At 37.6% G+C, this 15,769-nt stretch overlaps 1 protein-coding gene across 1 annotated transcript; it reads left to right on the forward strand.

Annotated features, from left to right (window-relative positions):
- The first annotated feature begins 8,115 nt into the window (after nucleotides 1-8,115).
- LOC148576171 (uncharacterized) lies at nucleotides 8,116-10,425 on the forward strand. Its single transcript, XM_088500970.1, has one exon. The coding sequence runs from the start codon at nucleotides 8,116-8,118 to the stop codon at nucleotides 10,423-10,425; it is 2,310 nt and encodes a 769-aa protein (XP_088357096.1).
- The last annotated feature ends 5,344 nt before the right edge of the window (nucleotides 10,426-15,769 follow it).

A 15,769-nucleotide genomic window follows, 5' to 3' on the forward strand; every position in this document is an offset into this window, starting at 1 on the left:
GCTCAGCTTTTGAGGAGGAAAGAACTTGGCTAAGAAAGCCGTGACCAGCTTATCCCAAGAGTTCAGGCTATCTTTGGGTTGAGAGTCCAACCACACTCTAGCTCTGTCTCTTACAGCAAAAGGGAAAAGCATGAGCCTGTAGACTTCAGGATCTACTCCATTAGTCTTAACAGTATCACAGATCTGCAAGAATTCAGTTAAGAACAGAAAAGGATCTTCAGATGGAAGTCCATGAAACTTGTAATTTTGTTGCATTAGAGAAACTAGCTGAGGTTTCAACTCAAAATTGTTTGCTCCAATGGTAGGGATAGAGATGCTTCTTCCATGTAAATTGGAATTTGGTGCAGTAAAGTCACCAAGCATCCTCCTTGCATTATTATTGTTTTCGGCTGCCATCTCCTCTTCTTGTTTGAAAATTTCTGAAAGGTGCTTGCTGGATTGTTGTAATTTAGCTTCTCTTAGTTTCCTCTTCAGAGTCCTTTCAGGTTCTGGATCTGCTTCAACAAGAATATTCTTGTCCTTGCTCCTGCTCATATGAAAAAGGAGGGAACAGAAAAATAATAATAGGGATCCTTTTTGCCCAAGTATAGAGGTTCCCCTGTGTGAGTAGAAGAAGAAAAGAATGTAATGTAAAGAAGGGAAGAAGGGAAAATTCGAACACAGATGGAAGAGGGGGTTCGAATTTGTGTGACATGAAGTGTTAGTAGATGAATAAATAAATAGAAGGAGATGGGAGAGAAAGAGGATTTTCGAAAATAATTTTTGAAAAAGAGTTAGTGATTTTCGAAAATAGTTTTTTTTTTGAAAAAGGTTAGTAATTTTTGAAAATTAAAATAAAAATTAAAATAATTAGTTAATTAAAAAGAAATTTTGAAAAAGAGGGAAGATATTTTCGAAAATTAGAGAGAGAGAGTTAGTTAGGTGGTTTTGAAAAAGATAAGAAACAAACAAAAAGTTAGTTAGTTAGTTGAAACAAATTTGAAAATCAATTTTGAAAAGATAAGAAGATAGGAAGTTAGAAAAGATATTTGAAAATCAAATTTTTGAAAAGATATGTTTTAAAAAGATATGATAGAAAAGATATGATTTTGAAAAAGATAAGATAAAAAGATATTTTTGAAAAGATATGATTGAAATTAGTTTTGAAAAAGATTTGATTTTTGAAATCACAATTAATGACTTGATTCACAAGAAATCACAAAATATGATTCTAGAACTTAAAGTTTGAATCTTTCTTAACAAGTAAGTAACAAACTTGAAATTTTTGAATCAAAACATTAATTGTTAATGATATTTTCGAAAATTATAAGATAAAATTAAGAAAAAGATTTTTGAAAAATATTTTTATAATTTTCGAAAATAAATAAGAAAAATGAAAAAGATTTGATTTTTGAAAAAGATTTTGAAAAAGATAAGATTTTTAAATTGAAAATTTAATTTGACTCATAAAAACAACTAGATTTTAAAAATTTTTGAAAAAGTCAATCTAATTTTCGAAATTTTAAGAGAGAAAAAGGGGAAGATATTTTTTTATTTTTGAATTTTTTTATGATGAGAGAGAAAAACATGAAAATGATGCAATGCATGAAAATTTTAGATCAAAACAATGAATGCATGCAAGAATGCTATGATTGTCAAGATGAACACCAAGAACACTATGAAGATCATGATGAACATCAAGAACATATTTTTGAAAAATTTTTAATGCAAAGAAAATATGCAAGACACCAAACTTAGAAATATTTCATGTGCAGACACTATGAATGCAAAAAAATGCATCTGAAAAACAAGAAAAGACACAAAACAAGAAAACATCAAGATCAAACAAGAAGACTGGCCAGGAACAACTTCAAGATCATGAAGAACACTATGAATGCATGAATTTTCGAAAAATGCAAAGAATTTTTAGAAAAAATGCAATTGACACCAAACTTGAAATTGATTCAAGACTCAAACAAGAAACACAAAATATTTTTTATTTTTATGATTTTATAAATTTTTTTGGATTTTTGTATATTATTTTCGAAAAACATGTAGGAAAAAGAAAATAAGAAATCCAAAATCTTTAAGAAGAATTCCAGGAATCTTTCAATATTAGCCCAAAGCTCCAATCAAAGGGTTGGACATGGCTTAATAGCCAGTCAGCTTTAGGATGTAAATCAGGTGGATCTGGAACAGCAGCAGGTGGATTAGCAACAACTAGCTTGCTCTTGATAATATTGGGTTGGAAGCCCCAGTCCAAATGAATTTAGACATGGCTTTACAGCCAGTCAGGCTTCAACATACTTCTTGAAACACTAGAATTCATTCTTAAAAAATTTTAGAATAATTTTCGAAAACAGATGAGAAATTTTTGAAAGATTTTTTTTTTTTTGAAAAATTTTTGGAAATAAAACAAAAAGAAAATTACCTAATCTGAGCAACACGATGAACCATCGGTTGTCCAAACTCGAACAATCCCCAGCAACGGCGCCAAAAACTTGTGCACAATACCATGGTCCAAACATGACTTCACAACTTCGCACAACTAACCAGCAAGTGCACTGGGTCGTCCAAGTAATAAAACCTTACGTGAGTAAGGGTCGATCCCACGGAGATTGTTGGTATGAAGCAAGCTATAGTCATCTTGTAAATCTCAGTCAGGCGAATATTAAATGGTTATGGAGTTTTCGAATAATAATAATAAATAAATAGAAAATAAAGATAGAAATACTTATGTAATTCATTGGTGAGAATTTCAGATAAGCGTATAGAGATGCGTTCGTTCCTCTGAACTTCTGCTTTCCTGCTATCTTCATCCAATCAATCTTACTCCTTTCCATGGCTGGCTTTATGTAAGGACATCACCGTTGTCAATGGCTACTTTTCATCCTCTCTGTGAAAATGGTCCGATGCGCTGTCACTGCATGGCTAATCATCTAGAGGAATCACCGTTGTCAATGGCTGCATCCCATCCTCTCTGTGAAAATGGTCCGATGTGCTATTACTGCATGGCTAATCATCTAGAGGTTCTCGATCATACTGGAATAGGATTCACCCTCCTTTTGCGTCTGTCACTACGCCCAGCACTCGCGAGTTTGAAGTTCGTCACAGTCATTCAATCCCAGAATCCTACTCGGAATACCACAGACAAGGTTTAGACTTTCCGGATTCTCATGAATGCCACCATCAATCTAGCTTATACCACGAAGATTCTGATTAAGAGATCCAAGAGATACTCATTCAATCTAAGGTAGAACGGAAGTGGTTGTCAGGCACGCGTTCATAGGGAATGATGATGATTGTCACGTTCATCACATTCATGTTGAAGTGCGAATGAATATCTTAGAAGCGGAATAAGTTGAATTGAATAGAAAAACAGTAGTACTTTGCATTAATTCAAGAGGAATAGCAGAGCTCCACACCTTAATTTATGGAGTGCAGAAACTCTACCGTTGAAAATACATAAGTGATGAAGGTTCAGGCATGGCCGAATGGCCAGCCCCCAAACGTGATCAATATGATCCAAAGATGAACTAAAAAATCATAAGGTGTCAAATACACTAGTAAAAAGTCCTATTTATACTAAACTAGCTACTAGGGTTTACAGAAGTAAGTAATTGATGCATAAATCCACTTCCGGGGCCCACTTGGTATGTGCTTGGGCTGAGCTTGAATGTTACACGTGCAGAGGCTTCTTCTGGAGTTGAACGCCAAGTTGTAACGTGATTTTGGCATTCAACTCTGGTTCGTAACGTATTTCTGGCGTTTAACTCCAGACTGTAGCGTAGAACTGGCGTTCAACGCCCTTTTGCGTCATCTAAACTCGACCAAAGTATGGACTATTATATATTGCTGGAAAGCTCTGGATGTCTACTTTCCAACGCAATTAGAAGCGCGCCATTTTGAGTTCTGTAGATCTAGAAAATCTACTTTCAGTGCAGGGAGGTCAGAATCCAACAGCATCAGCAGTCCTTCTTCAACCTCTGAATCTGATTTTTGCTCAAGTCCCTCAATTTCAGCCAGAAAATACCTGAAATCACAGAAAAACACACAAACTCATAGTAAAGTCTAGAAATGTGAATTTAACATAAAAACTAATAAAAACATCCCTAAAAGTAACTAGATCCTACTAAAAACATACTAAAAACAATGCCAAAAAGCGTATAAATTATCCGCTCATCACAACACCAAACTTAAATTGTTGCTTGTCCCCAAACAACTGAAAATCAAATAGAATAAAAAGAAGAGAATATACTATAAATTCCAAACTATCAATGAAACATAGCTCCAATCAGATGAGCGGGACTTGTAGCTTTTTGCCTCTTGAATAGTTTTGGCATCTCAATTTATCCATTGAAGTTCAGAATGATTGGCATCTATAGGAACTCAGAGTTCAGATAGTGTTATTGATTCTCCTAGTTCAGTATGTTGATTCTTGAACACAGCTACTTTATGAGTCTTGGCCGTGGCCCTAAGCACTTTGTTTTCCAGTATTACCACCGGATACATACATGCCATAGACAAATAATTGGGTGAACCTTTTCAGATTGTGACTCAGCTTTGCTAAAGTCCCCAATTAGAGGTGTCCAGGGTTCTTAAGTACACTCTTCTTTTGCTTTGGACCTTGACTTTAACCGCTCAGTCTCAAGTTTTCACTTGACACCTTCACGCCATAAGCACATGGTTAGAGACAGCTTGGTTTAGCCGCTTAGGCCAGGATTTTATTCCTTTAGGCCCTCCTATCCACTGATGCTCAAAGCCTTGGGATCCTTTTTATTTACTCTTGCCTTTTGGTTTTAAGGGTTATTGGCTTTTTTCTCTTGCCTCTTGGTTTTAAGAGCTTTTGGCTTTTTCTGCTTGCTTTTTCTTTTTCTTTCTATTTTTTTTCGACATTTTTCTTTTTTTTTTTTCTATTTTTTTTTTCTGCAAGCTTTTGACATTCACTGCTTTTTCTTGCTTCAAGAATCATTTTTATGATTTTTCAGATTATCAAATAACATGTCTCCTTGTCATCATTCTTTCAAGAGCCAACATATTTAACATTCTTAAACAACAACTTCAAAAGACATATGCACTGTTCAAGCATTCATTCAGAAAACAAAAAGTATTGTCACCACATCAATATAATTAAACTAAGTTCAAGGATAAATTTGAAACTCATGTACTGCTTGTTCTTTTGAATTAAAACATTTTTCATTTAAGAGAGGTGATGGATTCATAGAACATTCATAACTTTAAGACAAAGTTACTAAATACTAATGATCATGTAATAAGACACAAACATGGATAAGCACTTAACATAAAGAAAATGAAAAACAGAAAATTTAAGAACAAAGAATGAGTCCACCTTAGTGATGGTGGTGTTTCCTTCTTGAGGAACCAATGATGTCCTTGAGCTCTTCTATGTCTCTTCCTTGTCTCTGTTGCTTGATCCCTAGTGATTTTGGTGCTCCTATTGATGACAAGTCATCTTAGCCTAGTTTCACTAGCCTTTTTCTTTTGTTTTCAATAGAATTATGCACTTTCTTGAGCCAAAAGCAAGCCAATTGGGTAGATTTTCATGTTTCCTTTGATTTAATCAACCATGTATGAATTCATGCTATTTCATGAGGTTTTGTGCTATAATTGTCACATATTATGAAAGAATGAATATCTCATGATTTTGAGCATAGCTTTGATGTGTTTGGTTGATTAATGATAGGTGAAGAAAGCTTGGAGAAAGGTTGATGCAAGAAGGAAGGGCTAGGAGGAAGAAAGAACAAAAAGTTTGAGCAAAAGTTTGCCTCAAACTTTAGCTCAAACTTTTGGATTAATTATGAACCAGGAAGTAAAAGCTGGAGCAAAAGTTAGACCCCTAACTTTTTGGCTAACTTTTGGGCAAAAGCTGGAGCAAAAGTTAGACCCCTAACTTTTTGGCTAACTTTTGGGCAAAAGTTGGAGCAAAAGTTAGACCCCTAACTTTTTGGCTAACTTTTGGCATGAAAAACACTCCCTGGATGCACAAAAAGTTTGCACCAACGTTAGCCCCTAACTTTTTGGCTAACGTTGGCGCATGAAAAATACTCCCTGGACTAGCAAAAGTTTGCGCCAACGTTAGCCCCTAACTTTTTGGCTAACGTTGGTGCCATGAATAACCAAGGGGAGGCCAACATTGGAGCAAACGTTAGACCCCTAACTTTTGCCCCAACGTTGGTATCAGCAAAACAAGGGTGCTGATGTGAAAAGTTGGAGCAAAAGTTAGACCCCTAACTTTTACTTCAACTTTTACTCAAGCTTTCATGATTCCAACCCGGTTCAATTCGGTTCTTCTCCAAACTCCAAGAGCAATCAACCAAGGCCTCTCTCAACCCAATTCCACCAAGAGAAAAGGCCCAATTGAAGGCTTGAAGACCATTTGAAGAAAGTGTATAAATAGATTTGAATTTAAGTTTTAAGAGAGCTTCCCTTTTAGTTTGGCAGAATAGCTTTCTTTTCGGTTTTGCTTGGAGCTCACTTTTATTTTTCTTAGCATTGTTGTTTTAATTCAAGAGAATTTGGGAGGAGAATTGATCTCTCTTCTTCCTTGTTCTTGCCCAGCACTCTTTACTTTTCTTGTCTTGGATTTTGGGTAGAGAGTTGAAGAAATTCTATTTCAATCTCACCTTGGGATCTTGTTTAATTTTCTACTTAATTGAATTTCAGTTTCGGTTACTTGCTTCTTCATCTACTTTCTTTTCAATCTACATTTCCTTTGCAATTGTTCTTGTTGGATCTAGGAAGGCATTGAGATCTAGACTTGGTTTTCTAGTCTCTTGGATCCTGAGATCCGGATTTCCCATTTTCCATTCCCTGTTTACTGTTTTCATGCTTATTTACATTTCTGTTTTAAGATCCGGTTTGATTCAAGACATCCTTTACTTCTCTGTTTGTTGCAATTTACTTTTCCTTGTTTAATTCCTGCAAATCCAACTCCCAATTCCCTTTACAATTCAAGCCATTTACATTTCTTGCACTTTAAGATTCTGCAATTTACATTTCTTGCGTTCTAAGTTTCTGCCATTTAATTTCTTGCTCTTTAAGATTCAGCACTTTAAATTCCAGTTCTCTTTAATTTCATGCAATTCATCCATTTCCTTTACTTTCTATGCAATTTAAATTCTGCAAATCACAAATCTCTCAACCAATTCTTGATTCGCTTGACTAAATCAACCACTAAACTAAAATTGCTCAATCCTTCAATCCCTGTGGGATCGACCTCACCCCCGTGAGTTATTATTACTTGATGCGACCCGGTGCACTTGCCGGTTAGATTTGGGTGTTTTGGAGAAATTCGTTTCTCTACGAAAATATCCCATCAAGTTTTTGGCGCCGTTGCCGGAGATTGATTAGATTGACAATGATTAAGTAAGGTGGTGATCTAGATCAAGCACTTTTTCTTTATTTTTCTCTAATTTTGACTAACCCACTAACTGTTTGAATTTTTTCTTAAGCTAACTAAAACTTCATTCTAGCAGTAGATTGAAGTGTCACTGGTTTGTGTGTTTCTTATGTTCTGCTTGTATGTCAGGTACAAGAAGAAATACACCCATCTTTCATGAACAAGACGAAAAAACTCTTAGAAGGTTAAGAAGAGCTGAAAGAGGGAAAAATATTGTTGGAGAAGAGGAATCAGAAGAAGAATTCCAAGATATGGAGGAACATTCAACCAATCCACCAGGTGGAGCAGACAACAACAATAACAATCCACCCCAGAGGAGAGTTTTAGCCTCCTATACTTTTGCAAATCCTAGACATTGTGGAAGTAGCATCTTAACTCCAAATGTCAATGCAAACAATTTTGAACTAAAGCCACAACTCATCACTTTGGTTCAAAACAATTGCTCTTTTGGTGGAGGACCACTTGAAGATCCGAACCAACACCTATCCACCTTCTTGAGGATTTGTAACACTGTTAAAACTAATGGTGTGCCTCCTGACAGCTACAAGCTATTGCTATTCCCATTTTCTCTCAGAGACAAGGCCACTCAATGGTTAGAATCCTTTCCAAGAGACAGCATCAACAATTGGGATGATTTGGTAACCAAGTTCCTTGCCAAATTTTACCCACCGCAAAGGATCATAAGGTTGAAGACTGAGGTACAAACATTTACACAAATGGAGGCTAAACCCATCTATGAGGCATGGGAGAGATACAAGGCTCTAATCAGGAAATGTCCTCCTGAAATGTTCACTGAGTGGGATAAGCTGCAGAATTTCTATGAGGGCTTAACATTGAAATCTCAAGAAGCTTTGGATCATTCAGCTGGAGGTTCCTTGCAACTCATGAAAACTGCAGAGGAAGCTCAAAATCTCATTGATATGGTGGCTAACAACCAATATTTCTTTGCTCATCAAAGAAACCGCCAACCATCACAAAGAAGAGGAGTAATGGAGCTAGAAGGAGTGGACTCAATCTTGGCTCAAAACAAGATGATGCAGCAGCAAATTCAACAACAATTTGAGCAAATGGCCAAGAGGATTGATAGTCTCCAAGTTGCAGTAGTTAACATTAGCCAACCATCAACCACATGGGGACAGAATGAAGAAACTCAAGAAGAACAACAACAAGAGCAAGTACAGTATATGCACAACCAAGGACCAAATGAAGTGTATGGTGATACATACAATCCATCCTGGAAGAACCACCCAAACCTCAGATGGGGAGATAATCATACCCAAAACCAACAACCATGGCAGAGGAACTCAAACCAAAACAACCCAAGAAGCAACCAAAACTACAACCAGCAGCAGACTAACCAAAACCCCTACAGAAAACTTCAAAACAACTACCCCAACCCCAACCAGTACCAATCTAATAACCAACCCACCAACCAAAATACCTACCATCCACCACCCACATCTCATAACCCACCTCAAGTATCACCTGAAGCCCAAAGAATCACTAACTTGGAGGCCGTGATAGACAAAATGTTGAAACACCAAGAAATGACAACCAAGAATCATGAAGCATCCCTGAAGAGCCTAGAGAGACAGATGGGGCAAATCTCCAAGCAGATTTCTCTTGAGAGACCCTCAAGCTCTCTGCCGAGTGACACAATTCCAAATCCTAAGGAAGAATGCAAGGCGATACAATTAAGGAGTGGGAGAACATTGATGAGCAATAATGACACTACAAAGAAGCAAGCAGAGAGCAGCGAAAGTGCAATAGAAGATGAAGAGCAAACAAAGGCAGATGAAGCCAAGGATCAAGTTGTGGTGCCAAACAAGAGAATTGAGAAACTCAAAGGGAAAGACAACCAGCCACACGGTTCAACAGAAGTGACTCAGGGACAGCAGCAAATAGGAAAGAGCATCACACCTCCACTGCCATACCCCCAGAGGCTCAACAAAGAAACCAAGGACCAACAATTTCATAAGTTCCTTGAGACTTTCAAAAAGCTGGAAATCAATATTCCCTTGGCTGAAGCACTTGAGCAAATGCCTCTGTATGCCAAGTTTTTGAAGGAGCTTATCAACAAGAAAAGAAGTTGGCATGAGAAGGAAACCATACTGCTCACTGAGGAATGCAGGGCTTTGATTCAAAAAGGGTTTCCCCCTAAGCTTGAAGATCCAGGGAGCTTTTTGCTACCTTGCACCATTGGGGAATTAACCATCACTAAAGCAATGTGCGATCTAGGAGCAAGTATCAACTTAATACCATCTTCCTTGGTAAAAAAGCTGCATATAGAGGAAGTTAAACCAGTACAGATATCTCTAGAGCTAGTAGATAAGTCAACAGTATACCCCAGGGGTATGATTGAAAACCTTCTGGTCAAGGTGGACAATTTCATATACCCTGCAGATTTCGTGGTTCTAGATTCAAAAGGGGATGATGGTGACTCTATTATTCTGGGAAGGCCATTCTTGGCCACTGCTAGAGCTATCATAGACATAGAGGAAGGAGAATTAACTCTTAGAATGCATGATAAGAGTGTCACTTTGAAGGTGTTATCAGAAGCACAGTTTGGTAATGAGAAGAAAAACTATATGGAACTTGACAAGGAAGAATCACAGTTAAAGGAAGAAAGCAACAAGGCGATTCACAACAACATCCCAAGGCAAAAGATTGTGCAAACTGATGAAGAAGTCCAAGAGAATATTGGAGTATTAGCCACTGAAAGGATGAAAGATCCCCAAGGTAAGCCTACGGCCAGAAAAGAAATGTCAACGAAAGAAAGGATGAAACGCAGAAACAAAACAAAAAAAGGTTGGAAGAACAGGAAGATTCCAACGGAGGGGCTTTCCAAAGGTGACAAAGTGCAACTGACATATCAACAGCTGGGAGCAAGCCAACAGACTGATGACTATTACACTGTCAGCAACATACTCTCATTAGAGCACGCTGAAATTGAACACCAGAGAACAAAGAGGAGGATCACAGTCAGGGGAGACAAGCTGAGGCACTACAATCCTCAACCACCATAAAAGAAAGCCCCAATGTCAAGCTAGTGACAATAAAAGAGCGCTCCATGGGAGGCAACCCATGATTTAAGATTTATGTCATTTTAAATTCAATAAGCTATGATCATCTGAGCATGAAATTTGTTTTCATGGACTAACTCAATGAATGCAAAAAAAAACTTTTTCATATGCTAAGACTTCTAAAGTTTGGTGTGCCTTCAAGCACACCAAACCAGTGTTACAAATATTTTCACATTATATGCCTAGCATATGACCAAACACTAAGTTTGGTGTTTCTCTTCTCATGAAAAAAAAATCATGCATCAATGATCATACATTATCTTTTACTGAGACTTTTCAATTAAAAAGAAATCATATTCTGTGATGAAGGCATCAATTATGATTTACTACTAGCATCTCACATTTACCCCTTAAGCAAGATACAAGTTTGGTGTTCACCAAACTTTCATGCACGGATTTAGGGACACAATTGATCCTTCATGAGAAAAAAAAAAGAGAGTTCTATGCCAATGTCTCAAGGCTTGACATGAGTGAGGCCCCAACATACAAGAGCTATGTGCGGGGAGTGGAAGTAGATTTTAGCTCGGATGCAATCAAGAAAGTCTTGGGACTAAAATCAGTTCGCTTTAGTGAACCGGGATACCACCAAAGGGTAAATGGTGATCCGGATTATGATGGGATTGCTAGAGATATTTGTATGGAGAACTCAGAGTGGGAAGGAGATGACAAGAATAAATACAAGTATTTGAAGAGAGTTAACCTTACCCCGGAAGCAAAGGGATGGTATGAGTTGTTGAAAAGATCAATTCTGGGCACAGTAAACACCTCAGAAGTTAACAAGAATAGAGCTATTATGTTGCATTGCATAATTGTGGGAGGAGAGGTAAAAGTTCATGAAATTCTGGCAAAGGACATTCAAAAGCTTGCTGAGAAGAATTTGGCCAGGTCTTGGTTGTACTATCCGAGTACCATTTGGAGGTTGTGTGCAAAGGCTAAAGTGCCAATGGAAGAGGAGAATCCAATGTGGTTAAGCCAAGGCATGCCTATAACCATTGAGAGAATGATGATGGCTCCTGAAGCACATCAAGGCCGAAGACCACATGGAAGAAGGGAAAGAGAGGAACCAATGGAGGGAGAAGAATTACAAGAGGAAGAAGAGCCACAAGAGGAGGATGAACAGCAGCACATTCCTCTACATAACAATCTGGACATGACTCAAATGCAGGAAACAATTGGAAGATTATCACAACAGTACATGAGAATTCAAGAAAGGCAAGAGGAATACCACTCACTATACATGAAAAACCAACAAGCACAAGAAGAACGGGAGCTAAGAATGATGAACAAACAAAGTGAATTCGAGTCAAGATTCCTTGTGATGCAAGAAGAACATGCTTTTCAATCTCATGAATCATTTGGAAAGTTGGAACAAATGCAAGCTAAAAATTTGAGGGCTCTCAAAGAGTTCACAACACTCCAAGATGCAAGATATGAAGTCCAAGCCGACTACAACATAAATAGTCAAATCAAGCTGAACTATATTGGAGAGCATCTGCACAACATGGATCCAGCTTTTCCAACTTTTGACGAATTCTTCAAAAGGAGAAGTGAGATAGAAGTAAGCAATGCAATGAAGCTTGAAGATAGAGTAGAGGAAGCAATGAATAGAGCTGGTTTCTGGCGGGATCAACAGACAACAGACATGGACACAGGAAACACCAGCAACCAGGTTTATGAAAGAAGAAAGAAAAAGCATGACAAATAAAAGGTGGACTTGCTCCTTGTTCATCACTAAGAAAGCATGCATTGTGTCTGTTTTAAGTGGTCCTTGCATCTTTAAGTAGTTATCATAATCAATAGGGTTTGCATCATGTTTGTTTATCTTAGAATAAGTAAGCTAGTCTATGTGTGTGCTTGTATGTTTACTTTCACTGAACAAAAAGCATGCTTTGTCCCCTGCATTTTCAATTCAATAAAAGAAATGTTTGAATGTGAAGTGAAACAGTTCTCTGTTAGATAGAAGTAAAATAAAAGTAAGTAGTGGTATATGTGTGATTGTATAGTAGCTCACCTTTAATGAATAAGAACACTAGGATGTCTCATCTTAAGTAGAAAGTAGCTACTGTCTATGAATCTCAATCGAATAAAAATCCTTGGTTAGAAAGAAAAACAAAAAGAAAGAAAAACAAGGGGAGAAAAAGAAATAGCCAAAAAGTGGCAGAACAAAAGAAAAACAAAAAGAAACAAAGCTGGACACCAATAGCTTGAACCTTAGAATATATGCCTGTGGTGTCTTTGTATTAGGATCTGCTTGGATTATTAAGCTCTTTGGAGTGCATCAACACTTGATGACTTGGGTTAACTAAGCCGGGATCATCAGCTGAAAGTCCACTATCAAGAGCAACCTAACTACAAGGCATTTAGTAGCCCAAAGAGGTGCTGGGCATCAATGTTCTAAGAAGGAATGTGAGCCAAGTGTCTATAGTGAATAATGTGTCAAGTATAAAAAAAAGGAAATGAACTTGCTACACATGACACTCAAACAAAGCTTATGAACAAGATAATAGCCAAGGATAAAGGAACAATGAGAGGTCACAGCAGTATGTTACTTGAAGCTTGAAGGAGACTTTCTAAGCTTAAGAATCAATAAGAGGTGAGTGTGTGCATATCCACATAAAACCCCATGAACTACCAATAACACTCTACTAGCATGAACATCCTCTTCCATTTCATTCTTTCTTCTCAATAAATCATTTCTTGCTTGGGGACAAGCAAGATTTAAGTTTGGTGTTGTGATGACAAGTCATCTTAGCCTAGTTTCACTAGCCTTTTTCTTTTGTTTTCAATAGAATTATGCACTTTCTTGAGCCAAAAGCAAGCCAATTGGGTAGATTTTCATGTTTCCTTTGATTTAATCAACCATGTATGAATTCATGCTATTTCATGAGGTTTTGTGCTATAATTGTCACATATTATGAAAGAATGAATATCTCATAATTTTGAGCATAGCTTTGATGTGTTTGGTTGATTAATGATAGATGAAGAAAGCTTGGAGAAAGGTTGATGCAAGAAGGAAGGGCTAGGAGGAAAAGAGAACAAAAAGTTTGAGCAAAAGTTTGCCTCAAACTTTAGCTCAAACTTTTGGATTATTTATGAACCAGGAAGTAAAAGCTGGAGCAAAAGTTAGACCCCTAACTTTTTGGCTAACTTTTGGGCAAAAGCTGGAGCAAAAGTTAGACCCCTAACTTTTTGGCTAACTTTTGGGCAAAAGTTGGAGCAAAAGTTAGACCCCTAACTTTTTGGCTAACTTTTGGCATGAAAAACACTCCCTGGATGCACAAAAAGTTTACACCAACGTTAGCCCCTAACTTTTTGGCTAACGTTGGCGCATGAAAAATACTCCCTGGACTAGCAAAAGTTTGCGCCAACGTTAGCCCCTAACTTTTTGGCTAACGTTGGCACCATGAATAACCAAGGGGAGGCCAACGTTGGAGCAAAAGTTAGACCCCTAACTTTTGCCCCAACGTTGGTATCAGCAAAACAAGGGTGCTGATGTGAAAAGTTGGAGCAAAAGTTAGACCCCTAACTTTTACTCCAACTTTTACTCAAGCTTTCATGATTCCAACCCGGTTCAATTCGGTTCTTCTCCAAACTCCAAGAGCAATCAACCAAGGCCTCTCTCAACCCAATTCCACCAAGAGCAAAGGCCCAATTGAAGGCTTGAAGACCATTTGAAGAAAGTGTATAAATAGATTTGAATTTAAGTTTTAAGAGAGCTTCCCTTTTAGTTTGGCAGAATAGCTTTCTTTTTGGTTTTGCTTGGAGCTCACTTTTATTTTTCTTAGCATTGTTGTTTTAATTCAAGAGAATTTGGGAGGAGAATTGATCTCTCTTCTTCCTTGTTCTTGCCCAGCACTCTTTACTTTTCTTGTCTTGGATTTTGGGTGGAGAGTTGAAGAAATTCTGTTTCAATCTCACCTTGGGATCTTGTTTAATTTTCTGCTTAATTGAATTTCAGTTTCGGTTACTTGCTTCTTCATCTACTTTCTTTGCAATCTACATTTCCTTTGCAATTGTTCTTGTTGGATCTAGGAAGGCATTGAGATTTAGACTTGGTTTTCTAGTCTCTTGGATCCTGAGATCCGGATTTCCCATTTCCCATTCCCTGTTTACTGTTTTCATGCTTATTTACATTTCTGTTTTAAGATCCGGTTTGATTCAAGACATCCTTTACTTCTCCGTTTGTTGCAATTTACTTTTACTTGTTTAATTCCTGCAAATCCAACTCCCAATTCCCTTTACAATTCAAGCCATTTACATTTCTTGCACTTTAAGATTCTGCAATTTACATTTCTTGCGTTCTAAGTTTCTGCCATTTAATTTCTTGCTCTTTAAGATTCAGCACTTTAAATTCTAGTTCTCTTTAATTTCATGCAATTCATCAATTTCCTTTACTTTCTATGTAATTTAAATTCTGCAAATCACAAATCTCTCAACCAATTCTTGATTCGCTTGACTAAATCAACCACTAAACTAAAATTGCTCAATCCTTCAATCCCTGTGGGATCGACATCACCCCCGTGAGTTATTATTACTTGATGCGACCCGGTGCACTTGCCGGTTAGATTTGGGTGTTTTGGAGAAATTCGTTTCTCTACGAAAATATCCCATCACCTATCCTTAGTTGCTCCCAATAATTGTGTGGGGGGAAAATGTATCCCCTGAGGTATCTCAGGGATCTCTTGATTTGCAGTCAAATGTTCTACCATTGAGCTATAGATCCTTTACATGAATCTCTCCATCTCCCATGACTTGGAGGTGGAAGCTTTTGTCTTCCCTTTTCTCTTCTCTCTTTTTTTTTTTTTTTGAGGTTTCTCTGGCCTTAGGTGCCATCAATGGTTATGGAAAAGCAAAATAAGCAATGCTTTTATCACACCAAGCTTAGAATGTTGCTCACCCTCAAGCAAAAGAAGAAAGAATAGAAGAAGAAGAAGATGGGGAAAAACTAGGATTATGAGGAGGGAAGGTGGGGATCCTGTGGGGTCCACAGATCCTGAGATGATCCTGTGAGGTTCACAGATCTTGAGGTGTCAAGGATTTACATCCCTGCACCAATTAGGCATGTAAAATGCCTTTGCATGCAATTCTGGCGTTTAAACGCCGAACTGATGCTTGTTCTGGGCGTTCAACGCCCAGATGCAACATATTTCTGGCGTTGAACGCCAGCTTCATGCTTGTTTCTAGCGTTCAGCGCCAGCTCCATGCTCTGTTCTGGCGTTGAACGCTAGCCAGATGCTCCTTACTGGCGTTTGAACGCCAGTGAACTCCTCCTCCAGGGTGTGCTATT

This window comes from Arachis ipaensis, chromosome B1, assembly GCF_059453495.1.
Source record: "Arachis ipaensis isolate K30076 ecotype BB chromosome B1, ASM5945349v1, whole genome shotgun sequence".
Classification (NCBI taxonomy): Eukaryota; Viridiplantae; Streptophyta; class Magnoliopsida; order Fabales; family Fabaceae; genus Arachis; species Arachis ipaensis.

What these genes read in the sequence shown, in the direction of transcription:
- LOC148576171 (XM_088500970.1), top strand. Translation starts at nt 8,116, where the DNA reads ATGGAGGCTAAACCCATCTATGAGGCATGGGAGAGATACAAGGCTCTA.